The following is a 14765-nucleotide window of genomic DNA, read 5'->3' on the forward strand; positions in this document are numbered from 1 at the left end:
CCTCTTCCCCCTAAATATAACTTTTTTTTTTTTTTTTAAACAAAGCTATCCACTACATCACGAGTCTTGTTCATTGACTACAATTTTCCAGAGATTCTGCCCACCTCTTCCATTGGAATTTCTTCTGTAGGAGGGACTGAGTGCAGCTGGGCAGAAGTGACAAGCCCTCTCGTGTGTAACAACCCACCTGGGTTTGGAACACTTTAATGCTTTTACAAGTGATTTATGCTTGACAAGAACGCTCCTTATCCAAGCCAGCAAATCAATCTTGGCAATTAACCGTCATCACCAGCGGTGTTTACATCAGGTGCGAGCCAAGAATTCACCCTTTTTTTTTTTTTTTTTTTTACCCCAAAAGGCAGCATGTTTTCAACCCAAGTGGTTCTCAAATGTCAGCATGCATTAAGAGCCCCTCAGAGGGTGTGTTAAAATTCCCAATGCCTGGCCGCACACCCTGAGTTGTTTTGTTTTGTTTTGTTTTTAACACAGTTTTAACATTTTAACAGTCTACTGTCAAGCCTTTAAAATGGAACAAGAGTGAGTGGGGCTCTTTTGGGTTTTTTAAAGGTAATTTTCTGTATGTTTATTATAGAATTAAAAGGCTATATTTGGCATGGTCTGAAGTAAAATATACACTATAAGGTATATATAAAATTTACTTGGAGGGGGCAGGTTGCTAGGAAATACCTTTTTATTGTCTTTTTAAGCAATTTTTATTGGAGTAGAGTTGCTTTACAATACTGTGTTAGTTTCTGCTGTACAGCAAAATGAATCGGCTCTACGTATACTTATGTCCCCTTTTTTGGATGTCCTTCCCATTCAGGTCACCGCAGAGCAGTGAGTAGAGAGTTCCCTGTGCTATACAGTAGGTTCTCGTTAGTTATCTATTTTATACATAGTAAGATTTACAGTATTGTGGTAGTTTCAGGTGTACTACAAAGTGATTCAGTTACATATATGTGTATATATATGTGTGTGTATACGTACATATATTTTTTCAGATTATTTTCCCATCCCCAGAGTTTTGATTTCACAGATTGGGGGGGTGTGGTCTGAGCATCTACCTGTATCATCTATCACTTCTCAGGTGATACAGATGCTGCTGATCTGGGGACCCCACCTTGAAAACCACGGTCCTAAAAGGTCTCATCCCCTTTGGATAACCATTTAGGGAAAAAAATGATATAACGAGATGCCTTTGATGTGATTTGACGTAGAGAAATGTAAACAAATACAGGAGGGCAGTTGTCACCACTTCCTGACACGCTCACTCCTGCGGGCCATGAGATTACTTCTCTGCAATGTCAGAGTTTTGTGTGATGCCATAAAAAGCTTCATTTTAGAAAAAGGAAGCTACGGGTGCACACATCTGCGTTCTCTCTTGCATGTTTCTAGAGCCGTATTCAAAGGAGAAAAAGACAAGAATATTCCTGAAAGAAGCACCCCACCCCGTACACGGGTCCCCTTGTCACGATGCTGTTTTTTTCGAGCCGTGTGGGGTCATGCCCCCATCAGATGCAGGAAACACTTGGCGATCCTATACCCTCTGCAGACCCTGAGCCTGGACCCATGCCGATGAGAGAACCACTCCGTCCAAAGACGCCCCTCTGAGGGACGACTGGACCCCAGGAGTTAAAACACAGGGTGTTGAGCCCAGGGGGAGAAGCAGGTGCACTGCTGCGTGAGTGCTTGAGGCGACATTAGAATCTCTCCAGGCTCAGGGTCCTTTGCATTTTCTTCCTTGCTATGCACGCCCCGTGTGGAAAGCACAGGGTTGGCTAAAGGGCTATGCACACCTACGTGCTGAGAAATAAACAGGGAAAACTCAGAAACGGCAGGGAATGAAGTCAGCCCGTTAACTCCATCAGGACCCCAGACGGTCCGTGACACCCATCCTGGCCTGGCTCAGAGGCCACGGGGCTGGTCCTCCACAAGACCCACACACCCTGAAGGTCTCCTACAGTCCCAGCACAGGTGACCCACAAACTGGGGGCTGAAAGCAACAGGCCTTCAACCTCCCCCAGTGCTGGAGACCAGACGTCTGAGACAGACAAATAGTGTAGGATAGCACTTATATGTGGCATCTAAAATATGACACACAGGAACTTATCTACCAAACAGAAACAGACTCACAGACACAGAGAACAGACTCATGGTTGCCAACAGGGAGGGGGTGGGGGAGGGAAGGACTGAGAGTTTGGGATTAAAATATACACGCTAATATATATAAAATAGATAATCAACAAGGTCCTACTGTAGAACACAGGGAACTCTACTCAATATGCTGGGATAAACCACCATGGAAAAGAATGCGGAAAAAAACGTACGTATATGTATAACGGAATCACTTTGCTGTACACCAGAAATGAACACAACATTGTAAATCAACTATACTTCAATTAAATACATTTTTAAAAATATATGCTTCTCAGTTTCCTCAAGTGTAAAATGAGGATAATAATAGGATTTACCTCAAAGCATAAATATAAATAGACTGATATAGATGTGTGAGTGCCAGTTAGCTAACAATTATTAATACGGGAAGACCTCACTTTACTGCGCTTCACAGATATTGCTTATTTTTACACATTGAAGGTCTGGGGCTGCCCCGCGTGGAGTAAGTCTATTGACGCCATTTTTCCAACATCATGTGCTCGCTTTGTGTTTCTGTGTCACATTTTGGTCATTCTCGCGGTATTTTAAACTTTTCCATTATTATTATATTTGTTACAGTGATCTCTGATCAGGGATCTTTTATGTTACTACTGCAAAAAGATTATGACTGACTGTACGCTCAGAGGACGGTTAGCATTTTTTAGCAGTAAGGTGTTTTTTAATGAAGGTATGTATGTTGTTTTTATAGACATGATGCTATTGCACACTTACTAGACTACAGTCTAGTGTAAGCATCACTTTTAGATGCACTCGGAAGCAAAAAAATTTGTGTGACTTGCTTCATTGCAATATTTGCTTCACTGCTATGGTCTGGAACCAAACCCGCAGCATCTCCCAGGTCTGCCTGTGTTAGTCAACAGAGCTTTCACCTCGAGACAGGTTGATTTACAAACATTTGGGGGTGTGAGCCGCCATCACCTGGGACGAGCACCCTGGCCAGTGCGTCATGGTGATGGGTCACCCTGACCGTCCTGGCAGCACCCGAGACCCCTGGCAACTGGCACCCACCTGCTCTGAAGGTCGTCCAAGTTCAGTTCCCCGACGTAGTGTGTGGCCGAGGACACGGTCACCACCCTTGCGCTGCGGCCGGGGGCGCCCGACTCCCGCAGGGTGTCCAGGAGGAGGTTGGTCAGCAGGAAGTGCCCCAGGTAGTTCACACCAAAGTGCTCCTCAAAGCCGTCCTCGGTGGTCCTCTGCGGCACCATCATTACACCAGCTGGGGACAGAGGAGGGTTCAGGGATAGTGAGATGGGATGAGATGGGATGAGATGGGATGAGGATGGGAGGAGATGGGATGGGGTGGGATGAGAAGAGATGAGATGGGATGAAGTAGGATGGGATGAGGACGGGATGGAATGAGGTGGGATGGAATGAGGTGGGATGGAATGAGGTGGGATGGGAGGAAATGAGATGGTTTGGATAACATGGCATGAGATGAGATGGGATGGGATGGGATGGGAGGAGATGAGGTGGGATAAGGTGGGATGAGGAAGAGATGAGATTAGGTGGGATGAGGATGGGATGGGATGGGATGAGGTGGGGTAGGATGGGAGGAGATGGGATGGGGTGGGATGAGAAGAGATGGGATGGGAGATGAGATGGTTTGGATAACATGGGATAAGATGAGATGGGATGGGAGGAGATGGGATGGGAGGAGATGAGGTGGGAGGAGGTGGGATGGGATGGGATGGGAGGAGATGAAGTGGGATGAGGATGGGATGGGATGGGATGGGAGGAGATGGGATGGGATGGGAGGAGATGGGATGGGAGGGGAGGGGATGGGATGGGAGGAGATGGGATGGGATGGAAGGAGATGAGGTGGGATGGGATGGGATGGGATGGGATGGGATGGGATGGGATGGGATGGGAGGAGATGAGATGGTTTAGATAACATGGGATGAGATGAGATGGGATGGGAGGAGGTGGAATGGGATGAGGATGGGATGAGGATGGGATGAGGATGGGATGAGGATGGGATGAGGAGGGGAGGGGAGGGGATGAGGAGGGGATGAGGATGGGATGAGGATGGGATAAGGATGGGATGGGAGGAGATGAGATGGTTTGGATGACATGGGATGAGATGAGATGGGATGAGATGAGACAGGATGGGAGGGGATGGGATGGGATGGGATGGGATGGGATGGGATGAGATGGGATGAGGTGGGATGAGAATGAGATAGGACGGGATGGGATGGGATGGGAGGAGAGGGGAGGGGAGGGGATGGGATGGGATGGGATGAGGATGGGAGGAGATGAGATGGTTTGGATGACATGGGAGGAGATGAGATGGTTTGGATAACATGGGATGAGATGAGATGGGATGAGATGAGACGGGATGGGAGGGGAGGGGATAGGAGGGGATGGGATGGGATGGGATGGGATGAGGTGGGATGAGGATGGGATGGGATGGGATGGGATAGGATGGGATGGGATGGGATGGGATGGGAGGGGAGGGGATGGGATGGGATGGGAGGGGAGGGGAGGGGATGGGATGGGATTAGGTGGGATGGGAGGAGATGAGATGGTTTGGATGACATGGGATGAGATGAGGTGGGATGGAAGGAGGTGGGACGGGATGGCGGCGCCGCCCCCCAGGTGGACGGGGTACCTGCCCAGCGCCAGGAGGGTGGCTCTGGTCCTGGCTGCTGCCCCACCTTCCTGCCTCAGTTTCCTGCTCTGTACACGGTGGGGAAGATGCCAAAAGACCAACAAGACCCCTTCCTGCTCTCAAACTCTGCCCTTCGATGTCCCGAGCTTGTAAATGATGACAAAACAGCAGGACCCCCCAGAAAGTGAGACTGTCCTGAGTCACCCAACAGTGTCCCCCAGGCCGGTCACTCTTCTGGATGGGAACAGCCATCCGCAGATGCCAGGGGCCTGGTCTGAGGCGTGGGCAGCACAGCTGGGACACCGGGGGGTGACGCTGTTCTATGGTCCACAGGCGGGTGGACAGAGCCCTGTTCCCCAAACTCACGTTGCCACGGCAGCCCCTCATTCAGGTGAACCCCAGAAGTGAATTCATCCCTCAGGCGCCCTTTGGGGAACCTCCCCACTGCAGGCCCCAGCCGGCCTGTCGGCCATTGGTCCATAAACACATTTGTGAAGCAGGTCCCGGGGCTCCGTGCGTTCTACCCGTCAGTTTGGGACACCCAGGCCTGCCTTCTGGTGGGAGCAAAGGTCATCTAAATCCCTGTCCCTAAGTCCCTCCCACAGAGGCCAGCACACAGGTGATGGGCAGAACACATGCCCGGCCCATATGGTTCCATCTCCTAGAGCAGCCAGCAGGCTTGCACGTGTGTTTGTCTATGTGTGTGTCTAGGTGTGTGTGCATACTGCCTGCCTGTGTGTGTGTGTGTGTGTGTGTGTGCATTTTATTCATGCATGTAATTCTGTGTGTATTCATATGCTTCTTCTAGATGAATTTGTATATGTCTGTGCATACATACGTGTATCATGTATGTGTTTATATGTATTTGCACACATGTGCACATGTACACATTTATACACATACATGTTTATGTGTCTGCATGTGTATTTGTGTATTTGCATGCACGTGTTTATAAATGCCTATCAACTTATACATGTGTTTTCTTTTGCATATATTGTATATGCATGTCTATGAATTTGCATTGCAGATGTACGTGTATATGTACTTGCATGAATGCCTGCATTTGCATATAACACATGCATATGCATGTGTATATGTGTACATATTTGTAAGTATATGAGCAGAGTTATTTGCCTATGTGTAACTGTTCACAGTCAACTATGCATTTGCACGTGTGTTTATGTGCAATGCATGCATACGTGTATTTCCAGTTTTATATTCATCCACATAGGCTTTTGTATTTGCATATATATTTTAATTTTCAAGTTGTTTTGCATGTGTATGATTTTATGCACATATGCATATATATTTTTGTATGTATATGTACATGTGTTTGTACTTGCATGTGTATACACTTCTCTGGGTATATGCATTTGCATATGTGTATATGTTTATGTTTGTATTGATATGTTTGTTTACATGGATGTATAGACATATTTGTATTTGCATATGTATATGTATATTTGTATGTGGCTGTATATGCATTTCTACATGTAATTCTCTGTATATGCATTTGTATATGTGTATGTGTTTGTTGATGTGTGTGTATTTTATATGGATGTGTATTTCTACATGTGTATATTTTGTATTTGTATATGTGTGTGTGTGTATATATATATATATTTGTATGTGCCCGTGTATGCGTTTCTACATGTCATTCTCCGTACATGCATTCGTGTCTGAGTAACTGTGTCTGTGGACAGTTTTCCCAGCTGCATTGCGAGGCCCCTCCCGGGCCACACTGCATGTCCCTCCACACTCAGGTCCCAGCTAGGATCCACCCTGGGTTCACGACCCCATACATCCCCACTGCAGGATCTGAGGTTCCTGAGGCAAAGAAAACGCCTGATTCAGGCTCTGGCTTTCACAGCGCCGGCCAAGTGCTGTGGGCGTTGCAAGGTGGTAACGTTTAAAACACAAAGCTGTAGGGAGGCTGCAGGCAGATGGCAGCTTCCACAGACAAGGATGGAAGAGGAACCGTGACGGAAGACGGGGCTCCAGACGCAGAAACGAGAAGACGGGGAGTTCAGGTGTGCGGTGCCTCACCCTCACACGCGTCCTGGCCACACTCGCCTCTTCCCTCCACACCCAGCTCTCCCCAAAAACCTCCGGGACGTTGAAACTTTATCCCCTGCGCTGATGACTGTCAAACATCATGAGTACGGCACCGCATGGACAGAGGCCACAGACACGAGAAAAACCAGCTACACGGGTCTTAGGCACTCAACGGAGTGTGTGTTCAAATATACCTACAGCCGCTAAAATTCGATGAACAAAACAGATTGGGAGTTTGGGACTGACAGGTTCACACAGCTATATTTAAAATAAAATGCCTTTCCATTAAAACAACAAAAAGTCGGGCTTCCCTGGTGGTGCAGTGGTTGAGAATCTGCCTGCCAATGCAGGGGACACGGGTTCGAGCCCTGATCTGGGAGCATCCCACATGCCGCGGAGCAACTAGGTCCGTGAGCCACAATTACTGAGCCTGCGCGTCTGGAGCCTGTGCTCCGCAACAAGAGAGGCCGCGATAGTGAGAGGCCCGTGCACCGCAAGGAAGAGTGGCCCCCGCTTGCCGCAACTAGAGAAAGCCCTCTCACAGAAACGAAGACCCAACACAGCCATAAATAAATAAATAAAATAAATTTAAAACAACAAAAAGTCAAGTGGCTTGGCAAAGTTCACACAGCCAGTAAATTATAGAATTAGAACTAAAAATCCTTTTTGTTTAGGTCAAAGGATGATTTTATTTTTTTATTTTTAACTTTTATATTGGGGCACAGTTGATTAACAATGTTGTGTTGGTTTCAGGTGTACAGCAAAGTGATTCAGTGATACATATATGTGTATCTATTCTTTTTCAAATTCTTTTCCCATTTAGGTTACTACAGAATTAAAATCCATTATTTTAACTCTAAACCCTACGATTCTCTTTTTCCCCAGGACCACTATGTAACCAAAAATAGGTTTCCTCAGCTACAGACCTATACTCCCCAGCATGTCTGGTCTCTAAACTTGTGTCATTCTGAGATGAGACACTTTGTTACGATTTTCACAGTCAAATGAATTTGCTGAGATTATATGATATTAGGCTCAAAAATATTCTAAAATGTTGTCTTGTTGTCAATAAAAAGTAAAGTATAAAAAAAAATGTTTCTGGACTTCCCTGGCGGTCCAGCGGTAAAGAATCCACCTTCCAATGCAGGGGACGTGGGTTCGATCCCTGGTTGGGAAACTAAGATACCACACGCCACGTGGCATGGCCAAAATAAATTTAAATTTTTTTTTAAATTTTAAAAATGTTTCTGAAGAGCATGTCAGGGTGCCCTTCCGAAGTCATCCAGAAGAAACACAGGCTTTTTGGCTGTCAAGCGGACATAAGGTCTGGCATTTAGAGAAAACGCACACACTTCCCTGGTGATGCGCTTCCTTGATTGCCTCAGTTAGTGGGACGGAGCTGGGTCAATGAGCTCTGTCGGTGCCTGCAGCGCAGGACAGACCCGTGCATACGGGGCACTCGGCTGATGTGAGGCTGGTTGAAAGGGACAGCAGCCTCCAAGCAGCTGCACAACCAGCCTGCACAGTCGTTTGACACCCGTTTCCTCAGGAGACGGAGTCTGTATTGCATTCCTCAAATACTGGCGGCCTCGTGAACTCTGCTGTCATGAGTCGAACGCGGTGGCAGTGACAATGTCGTACAACGTCCAAGGGCATGCTCAGAAAGACCCCGGAGCTTCCGCTTTTCAGAATTCTGTCTTTCTGGGCACAGTCAGCTTCACTAGAGAAGGCTGGCAGTTCTAAGATCACTATTTTGGTGAGGAGACCACACGTGTGGATCTGGTCGACCAGCTCAGCTGAGGTCAGGCAACGGGCAGGACCAGTTTCCCGCCACAGGAGAAAGCCACCCTGGACGTCTGGCCCTGGTTGACCCGTCAGACAACGGCGGCCCAGGTGCAACCCCATGGGAGGACCAGAGTGAAGACTGCCCAAAATGCAAGCAAAATGGTTATTTTGATACCAGCACTGTTTACAATAGCCAAGACATGGGAGCCACCTAAGTGTCCAAAGACAGAGGAATGGATAAAGAAGATGTGGTACGTATACACAATGGAATACAACTCAGCCATAAAAAAAACAATGAAATAATGCCGTTTGCAGCAACGTGGATGGACCTAGAGATTATTATACTTCGTGAAATAAGCCAGACAAAGACCAATACTATAGGATATCACTTATATGTGGAATCTAAAAAATGCAACAAACTAGTGAATATAACAAAAAAGAAGCCTACTCACAGGTATAGAGAACAAACCAGTGGTTCCCAGTGAGGAGAGGGAAGGGGGAGGGGCAAGATAGGGGGAGGGGATTAAGAGGTACAAACTATTATGCATAAAATAAATAAGCTACAAGGATATATGTACAGCATGGGGAACACAGCCGATATTTCATAACACCTACAAATGGAGTATAATGTTTAAAACTTGTGAATCGCTATATTGTATACCTGTACCTTATATAATATTGTACATCCACTGTACTTCAATAAATATAAATAAAAAATAAAAAAGGAAACGGTTATTCTGAGCCACTAGGATCGGGGAGTGGTCTGTGCACGCCGAAACGGTCAAGTCCAGACTAGAGAGCTCCATCTCCTGGGACAAACCGGCAGACACTAGACACGCCCTTCCAAGTGTCAAAATCCGCTGGAAAATGCCCCACATCATCACAGAGCAGGGGCATGTGAAGGGGACATGGGGTCAGCAGGAATGATGGCCTGAATCTGGGGGTGTTAACCCGCGGTGACTTCCCGGGCTTCAGCCTGGTGAGTTGAGGATAACATTATACAGTAAAAGGAAGCTGGTGCTGGTTGTCACTTGCTTACGATGGTCTCTGATTCCTTGGACGTTGACAGCAGAGAAAACAGCCAGGAGGCTCGGGTCAGCCAGACGCTGGTGCAGCTGCACCAACTCTGGGTCTCACCCCGCTGGGGCAGAACAGCCGGACTCAGCTGTGTTCAGTTTCGCTGGGGCATCTGTGGTCTGGCTCACGGTGACCTGAGCTGAAGGGCAACCCCTCCCCGATCTCCTTACGGCTTTACCTTTTCCATCCACTCCACTCCGTATTACGTATTTGCTAACGAGAATGTACGAGACAGGACATGTGCAGCAATGACACAGCCCTGGGGACATGCCAACACGGATCGTCGTTGCATACAAGCTCTGCTGACAGATTCTAGCAGAAACTCGCCGACCCCGAGCGACAGTGAGGACGGTCCGGGCACAGCCCGAGTTCAAGGTGAGCTGGGAAATCATCACGGTCATCTGAGCAAGGTCTGGGCGGAAATAGCATCGTTGGGGAAAACATATTTTTAAAGCAACAGCAAGGACATCGCTGCCACGCATACAGCTGCCCACCCACCGTGTTCCAGAAGCTTCTAGCCCATCCTGGGGTTCATCCACTGGGGAAGCTGCGTGAGGACTACAGCCCCGTGGAGGCTGGACCCCCAAACTCCCGGGGTCCCTGCCCACGACTAAGCCCACGATAAAGTGAGATGCTGAGAATAATCACGTTGGTTTCTTTTTTTTTAAGATGGACCATTTTTTTAAAAAGTCTTTTATTGAATCTGTGACGATATTACTTCTGTTTTATGTTTTGGTTTTTTGGCCACGAGGCATGCGGGATCTTATTTCGCCGACCAGGGATCGAACCCGCACCCCCTATATTGGAAGGCGAAGTCTTAACCACTGGACCACCTGGGAAGTCCCTGGTTTCCATTTTTAAAGCAAAGTGTCCTGGACAGCTCCCTGGGTAGCAGATCTAACTGCAACAATAATATTTATTGAACGTCTGGCGGGTGCTGAGGGAGAGATTTTAACGGTTCACCCACGTCGCTGCACTTGTATTTTTTAAATGGATAAAGGGATGATGTCACATCAGGGCTTCAAATGGTCATCCTTGTTAGTGACCATCCGTGAAAACAGCAGCCTCTGCGAACTGAAACACAGGAAAAGGAGCCATAAAAAATATCTGCTATGGACTTTCCTGGCGGTCCAGTGGTTGAGACTCCACACTTCCACCGCAGGGGACACGGGTTCGATCCCTGGTTGGGGCACTAAAATCCCGCAAAGCTGCACAGTGCAGCCAAAAAGAAAATCTGCTCGTTGATGGATGCATTTGATTGGTGAGTGGACACACGTCTGTGGCCTGGAATATCTCATCGTCACAGGTGGTTTCTATACTTTGTACTTGTGTTTTTTTTTAATTTTTTGGCTGTGCCACACAGCTTGCGGGATCAGCTCCCCGACCAGGTATCGAACCCGAGCCCCGGCAGTGAAAGCGTGGAGTCTTAACCAGTGCACCGCCAGGAAATTCCTCCACTGTTTTTACTTCTATAGACAATTTTTGCCTTGCATAGAAAAGCCAAGCCACTCGTCTGTAGGATGTTTCCAATCCAAAGAAAACGTATACGTTTTGTGTGCAAGAAACTATAACATGTACTGTTTGCACTTGCCTGCTGGGATGTGGGCAGACTCTTTGCATGGTTTTCATGCTTTTCTAATGGACACTGGTCTATGATGCTTGCTCATGGAAATATATCAAATATCTTCTTTGCCTGTGTATTTCCATGCTTAGGTATTTCTAACGTTTATTTTTTCCCTGTCTATTTCCATACATAGCAACGCACCGTGAAAAGTAAATGGCATGAATGATATGTATATTATTACTCAAAATAAAGTCTTCTACTTAAAAATAAACCATGTGTTATTCCTTATAGAGAGAGGAAAAAAAAAAAAAGATGTGTCCTAATCAGGAGAGGATGAGAGAGAGTTATTTGCCTTACAGGGGAAAAGAGAGGAGCAGGGAATGAGAGAGAGAGAGAAGGACAGACAGAGAGAGAGAGAGACAGAGAGAGATAAAGACAGAGAAAGAGAAAGAAAGAGAGAGAGAAAGATATTAAAGACACAGAGAGAGAGAGAGAGAGAGAGAGAAGGGTATATTCTAGCTGGTGCCCAGTGGCCACATGAAGGTTTAAGTCCAGAACATGAGGAACATCTTAGAAAACTCTCGCAGACAATCCACCGTCACTCCAGGGCTGACCACGAAACCTACCTCCAGAGCTGGGGTCTGCCACAACTTTGGAATCCACAGACCTTACCATCAGCGGAACTAAAAATGCAAAAGTAAAGACGTCTGGAAGCGGGCAACCAAGGCAGTCAACAGAGGAATGCAAAAATGTTCGGAAAGAAGGATAGAAGATTCTGGAAAGGGATGAGGGTTCTGAAGCCACCTACAGAACGCGACCAGGAAAGGAGATGCCCACGTGTCTCGGGGAAAATCTATAGATGGAAGGAAGCCTGTGATCTGAGGCAGGACCGGGGGTGGCAATGAACCCAGGTGTTTGTCAGCCCAGCAGGACCCGGGTGCTGGGGCTGAGTGCTTAGGGGTACTGAGCACAGTCACATCCTGGGCCAGTGAAAATGTCAAGCTTCAAAGAGCACGAGTGTGTCCAAAATCATCCTTAAGTCAATGGAGAAAACACTGGCTAGAGCATCATGGGGACAGGTCCACAGGTCACCTTCGTCCTGTTTCCAATACTGTCATCTCCCTGTCACTACAGAGGACAGACCGTCCCACGCCCCATGGCCACGGCAGAGATGCCACCACTTACTGAGGTTATTTCCCCAACGAGCAACTATTCGGACTAGAAATACCGCCTGGGGACCCGCTATAAGCACAGCCAGGACACCTGGGGCCAGGGGATCGGAAACGCCCAACTCTGCTAAGAGCTCCTGTGTTGCACTATTTCCAAAAAGACATCAAAGAAAGGCGGGAGGAGCGTGCATCCCCTTGGGGAGGGTGCATCAAAAACAAAATCTCCTCCCACCCAGAAAACCCTTCTGAAAAGGAGACAATTTTATCATTGACTCACCGTGAAACGAGAGGGCAATCAAAGAAATTGCAGACGGGAGGACATGTCACCCTCTTACAGAGCAAAGTGGCTAAAACCTATCCCATGCACAGTCTGAGGATAAAACTGCTCCATCATAGAAAAGTCTATACATAATAGACGCCGGAGAGGGTGTGGAGAAAAGAGAACCCTCCTACACTGTTGGTGGGAATGTAAGTTGGTGCAGCCACTATGGAGAACAGGATGGAGGTTCCTTAAAAAACTAAAAATAGAGCTACCGTCTGATCCAGCAATCACACGCTTGGGCATATATCCAGACAAAACTCTGGTTCGAAAAGATACATGCCCCCCCAATGTTCACAGCAGTGCTGTTTACAATAGCTAAGACATGGAAGCAACCTAAGTGTCCATCAAGAGAGGAACGGATAAACAAGATGTGGTACATATATACAATGGAATATTACTGAGCCATAAAAAAAGAATGAAATAATACCATTTGCAGCAACATGGATGGACCTAGAGATGATCATACTGAGTGAAGTCAGTCAGACAGAGAAAGACAAATATCATATGATATCACGTATATGTGGAATCTAGAAAAACGGTAGAGATGAACTTCCGTGCAAAGCAGATACAGACACACAGATGTAGAGAACAAACTTAGAGTTACCAAGGGGGGGAAGGTGGGGGATGAATTGAGAGATTGGGATTGACATGTACACACGGCTATATTTAAAATGCATAACCAACGAGGACCTACTGTATAGCACAGGGAACTCTACTTAATACTCTATAATGGCCTAATATGGGAAAAGAATCTAAAAAAGAGTGCATACATGTGTATGTATAACTGATGCACTTTGCTGTACACCTGAAACTAACACAACGTTGTAAATCAACTCTACTCCAATAAAAATTAAAAAAAAAAAAAAAAAAAAAAAAGAGCTCCTGAATTAAGTGATGCTGGAGCATTTGGGTAATTAGAAAACCACTGCATTTTTGGACCCACTTCCTGGACGCTCAGGAAGGGCTTTGGAAGGAGGAGGCCCTTGAGCAGGGACACGGGATGGGCAGCCTCCTGTACTCCTGTGGCACTTATGGAATCCGCGTCAATCACGTCCAACAGCCCTGCGAGCTCCCCCACCAGCACAGGAGCAGCCAAGGGCCTTCCGCTCCCAAAGACAGGAGCAGCGCCCCGGAAAGCACGACACAGCGGGAAACGGTCCCCTCGGGGAGGCACAGACCCCGGGAGAGAAACAGAAGGCGCTCATGAGGAGTGGTCCACGCATACTCACATCCGACCCTCCAAGGATAAAGGCACGCACGGTGAGTCACCGGTTTCCCAAGAGACGCATCAGACGCCTCTTTCTCGGAGGAAACGCCGGGCACGTCAATAAGGAAAGTATTCGGGCATCTGCGCCCCTCCCCCGAGGACTGGGCCCCGACTCCCTGCTTTCTCGACCACCCTCCCTGTCGGTGCCAAGGCCGTGGCGGCCACTGCCGGGAAGACTGGCTCTAAGGGTACCCGGTCCCTGGTTCTCCATGCTGACTTAGGATACGGATTCATGAACGAATGAAGAACTATACCGAAAACTGGGTTCCTACGTATCTGGCCAGGCAAGCATCTTTGTGATTTTTCAGGGTTACCACGGACATATTTATTTGGAGGGAAAAACATAATGTTTAGTAATTCTTGATCTTGAGAAATATATCCACGCGCGTCACGGGGACAACTTCTACAAAGCTAAAGCAGAAGTCCTGAGGGCTGGTTACAAATCTACCCGAGTGCTGGCACAGGGATGGGAAACGAGATAAATCAATGTTGATGTGAATAAATGATAAATATTGACCAGCTCGGCAGGACGCAGATCATTCTTGGGGTGGATAAACCCTCAGCTTCTCTCCTGAGTTCCCCATAGCCAGAGAGAGGTGGTCTGGTTCTATCCATGTCACGCTAGCGAGTGCAGAAATGTTCCGCCTCTGAAATACCAAACGTTTGCAAAATCCTGATTGCTCTCTTTAGGAATAAGCTTTAGAAATGCAGAGCACGAAGTCTAGCTAGACGTGGCCCCTGGA

At 47.3% G+C, this 14765-nt stretch overlaps 1 protein-coding gene across 14 annotated transcripts in view; it reads right to left on the bottom strand.

Annotated features, from left to right (window-relative positions):
- The window catches only part of DHRSX (dehydrogenase/reductase X-linked), a 337523-nt gene that overhangs the window by 178757 nt on the left and 144001 nt on the right, over positions 1-14765 (bottom strand). For all 14 annotated transcript variants that reach the window (XR_009500312.1, XR_009500319.1, XR_009500314.1 and 11 more), the window contains exon 5: positions 3184-3391. Coding sequence is in view for 2 of the 14 variants with exons in the window: in XM_059911567.1 (XP_059767550.1) it covers positions 3184-3391 (208 nt within the window). In the remaining 12 variants the exon portion in view is untranslated. The remainder of the gene's footprint in view (positions 1-3183; positions 3392-14765) is intronic.

Source organism: Balaenoptera ricei, chromosome X (assembly GCF_028023285.1).
Source record: "Balaenoptera ricei isolate mBalRic1 chromosome X, mBalRic1.hap2, whole genome shotgun sequence".
In the NCBI taxonomy this organism is placed as follows: Eukaryota; Metazoa; Chordata; class Mammalia; order Artiodactyla; family Balaenopteridae; genus Balaenoptera; species Balaenoptera ricei.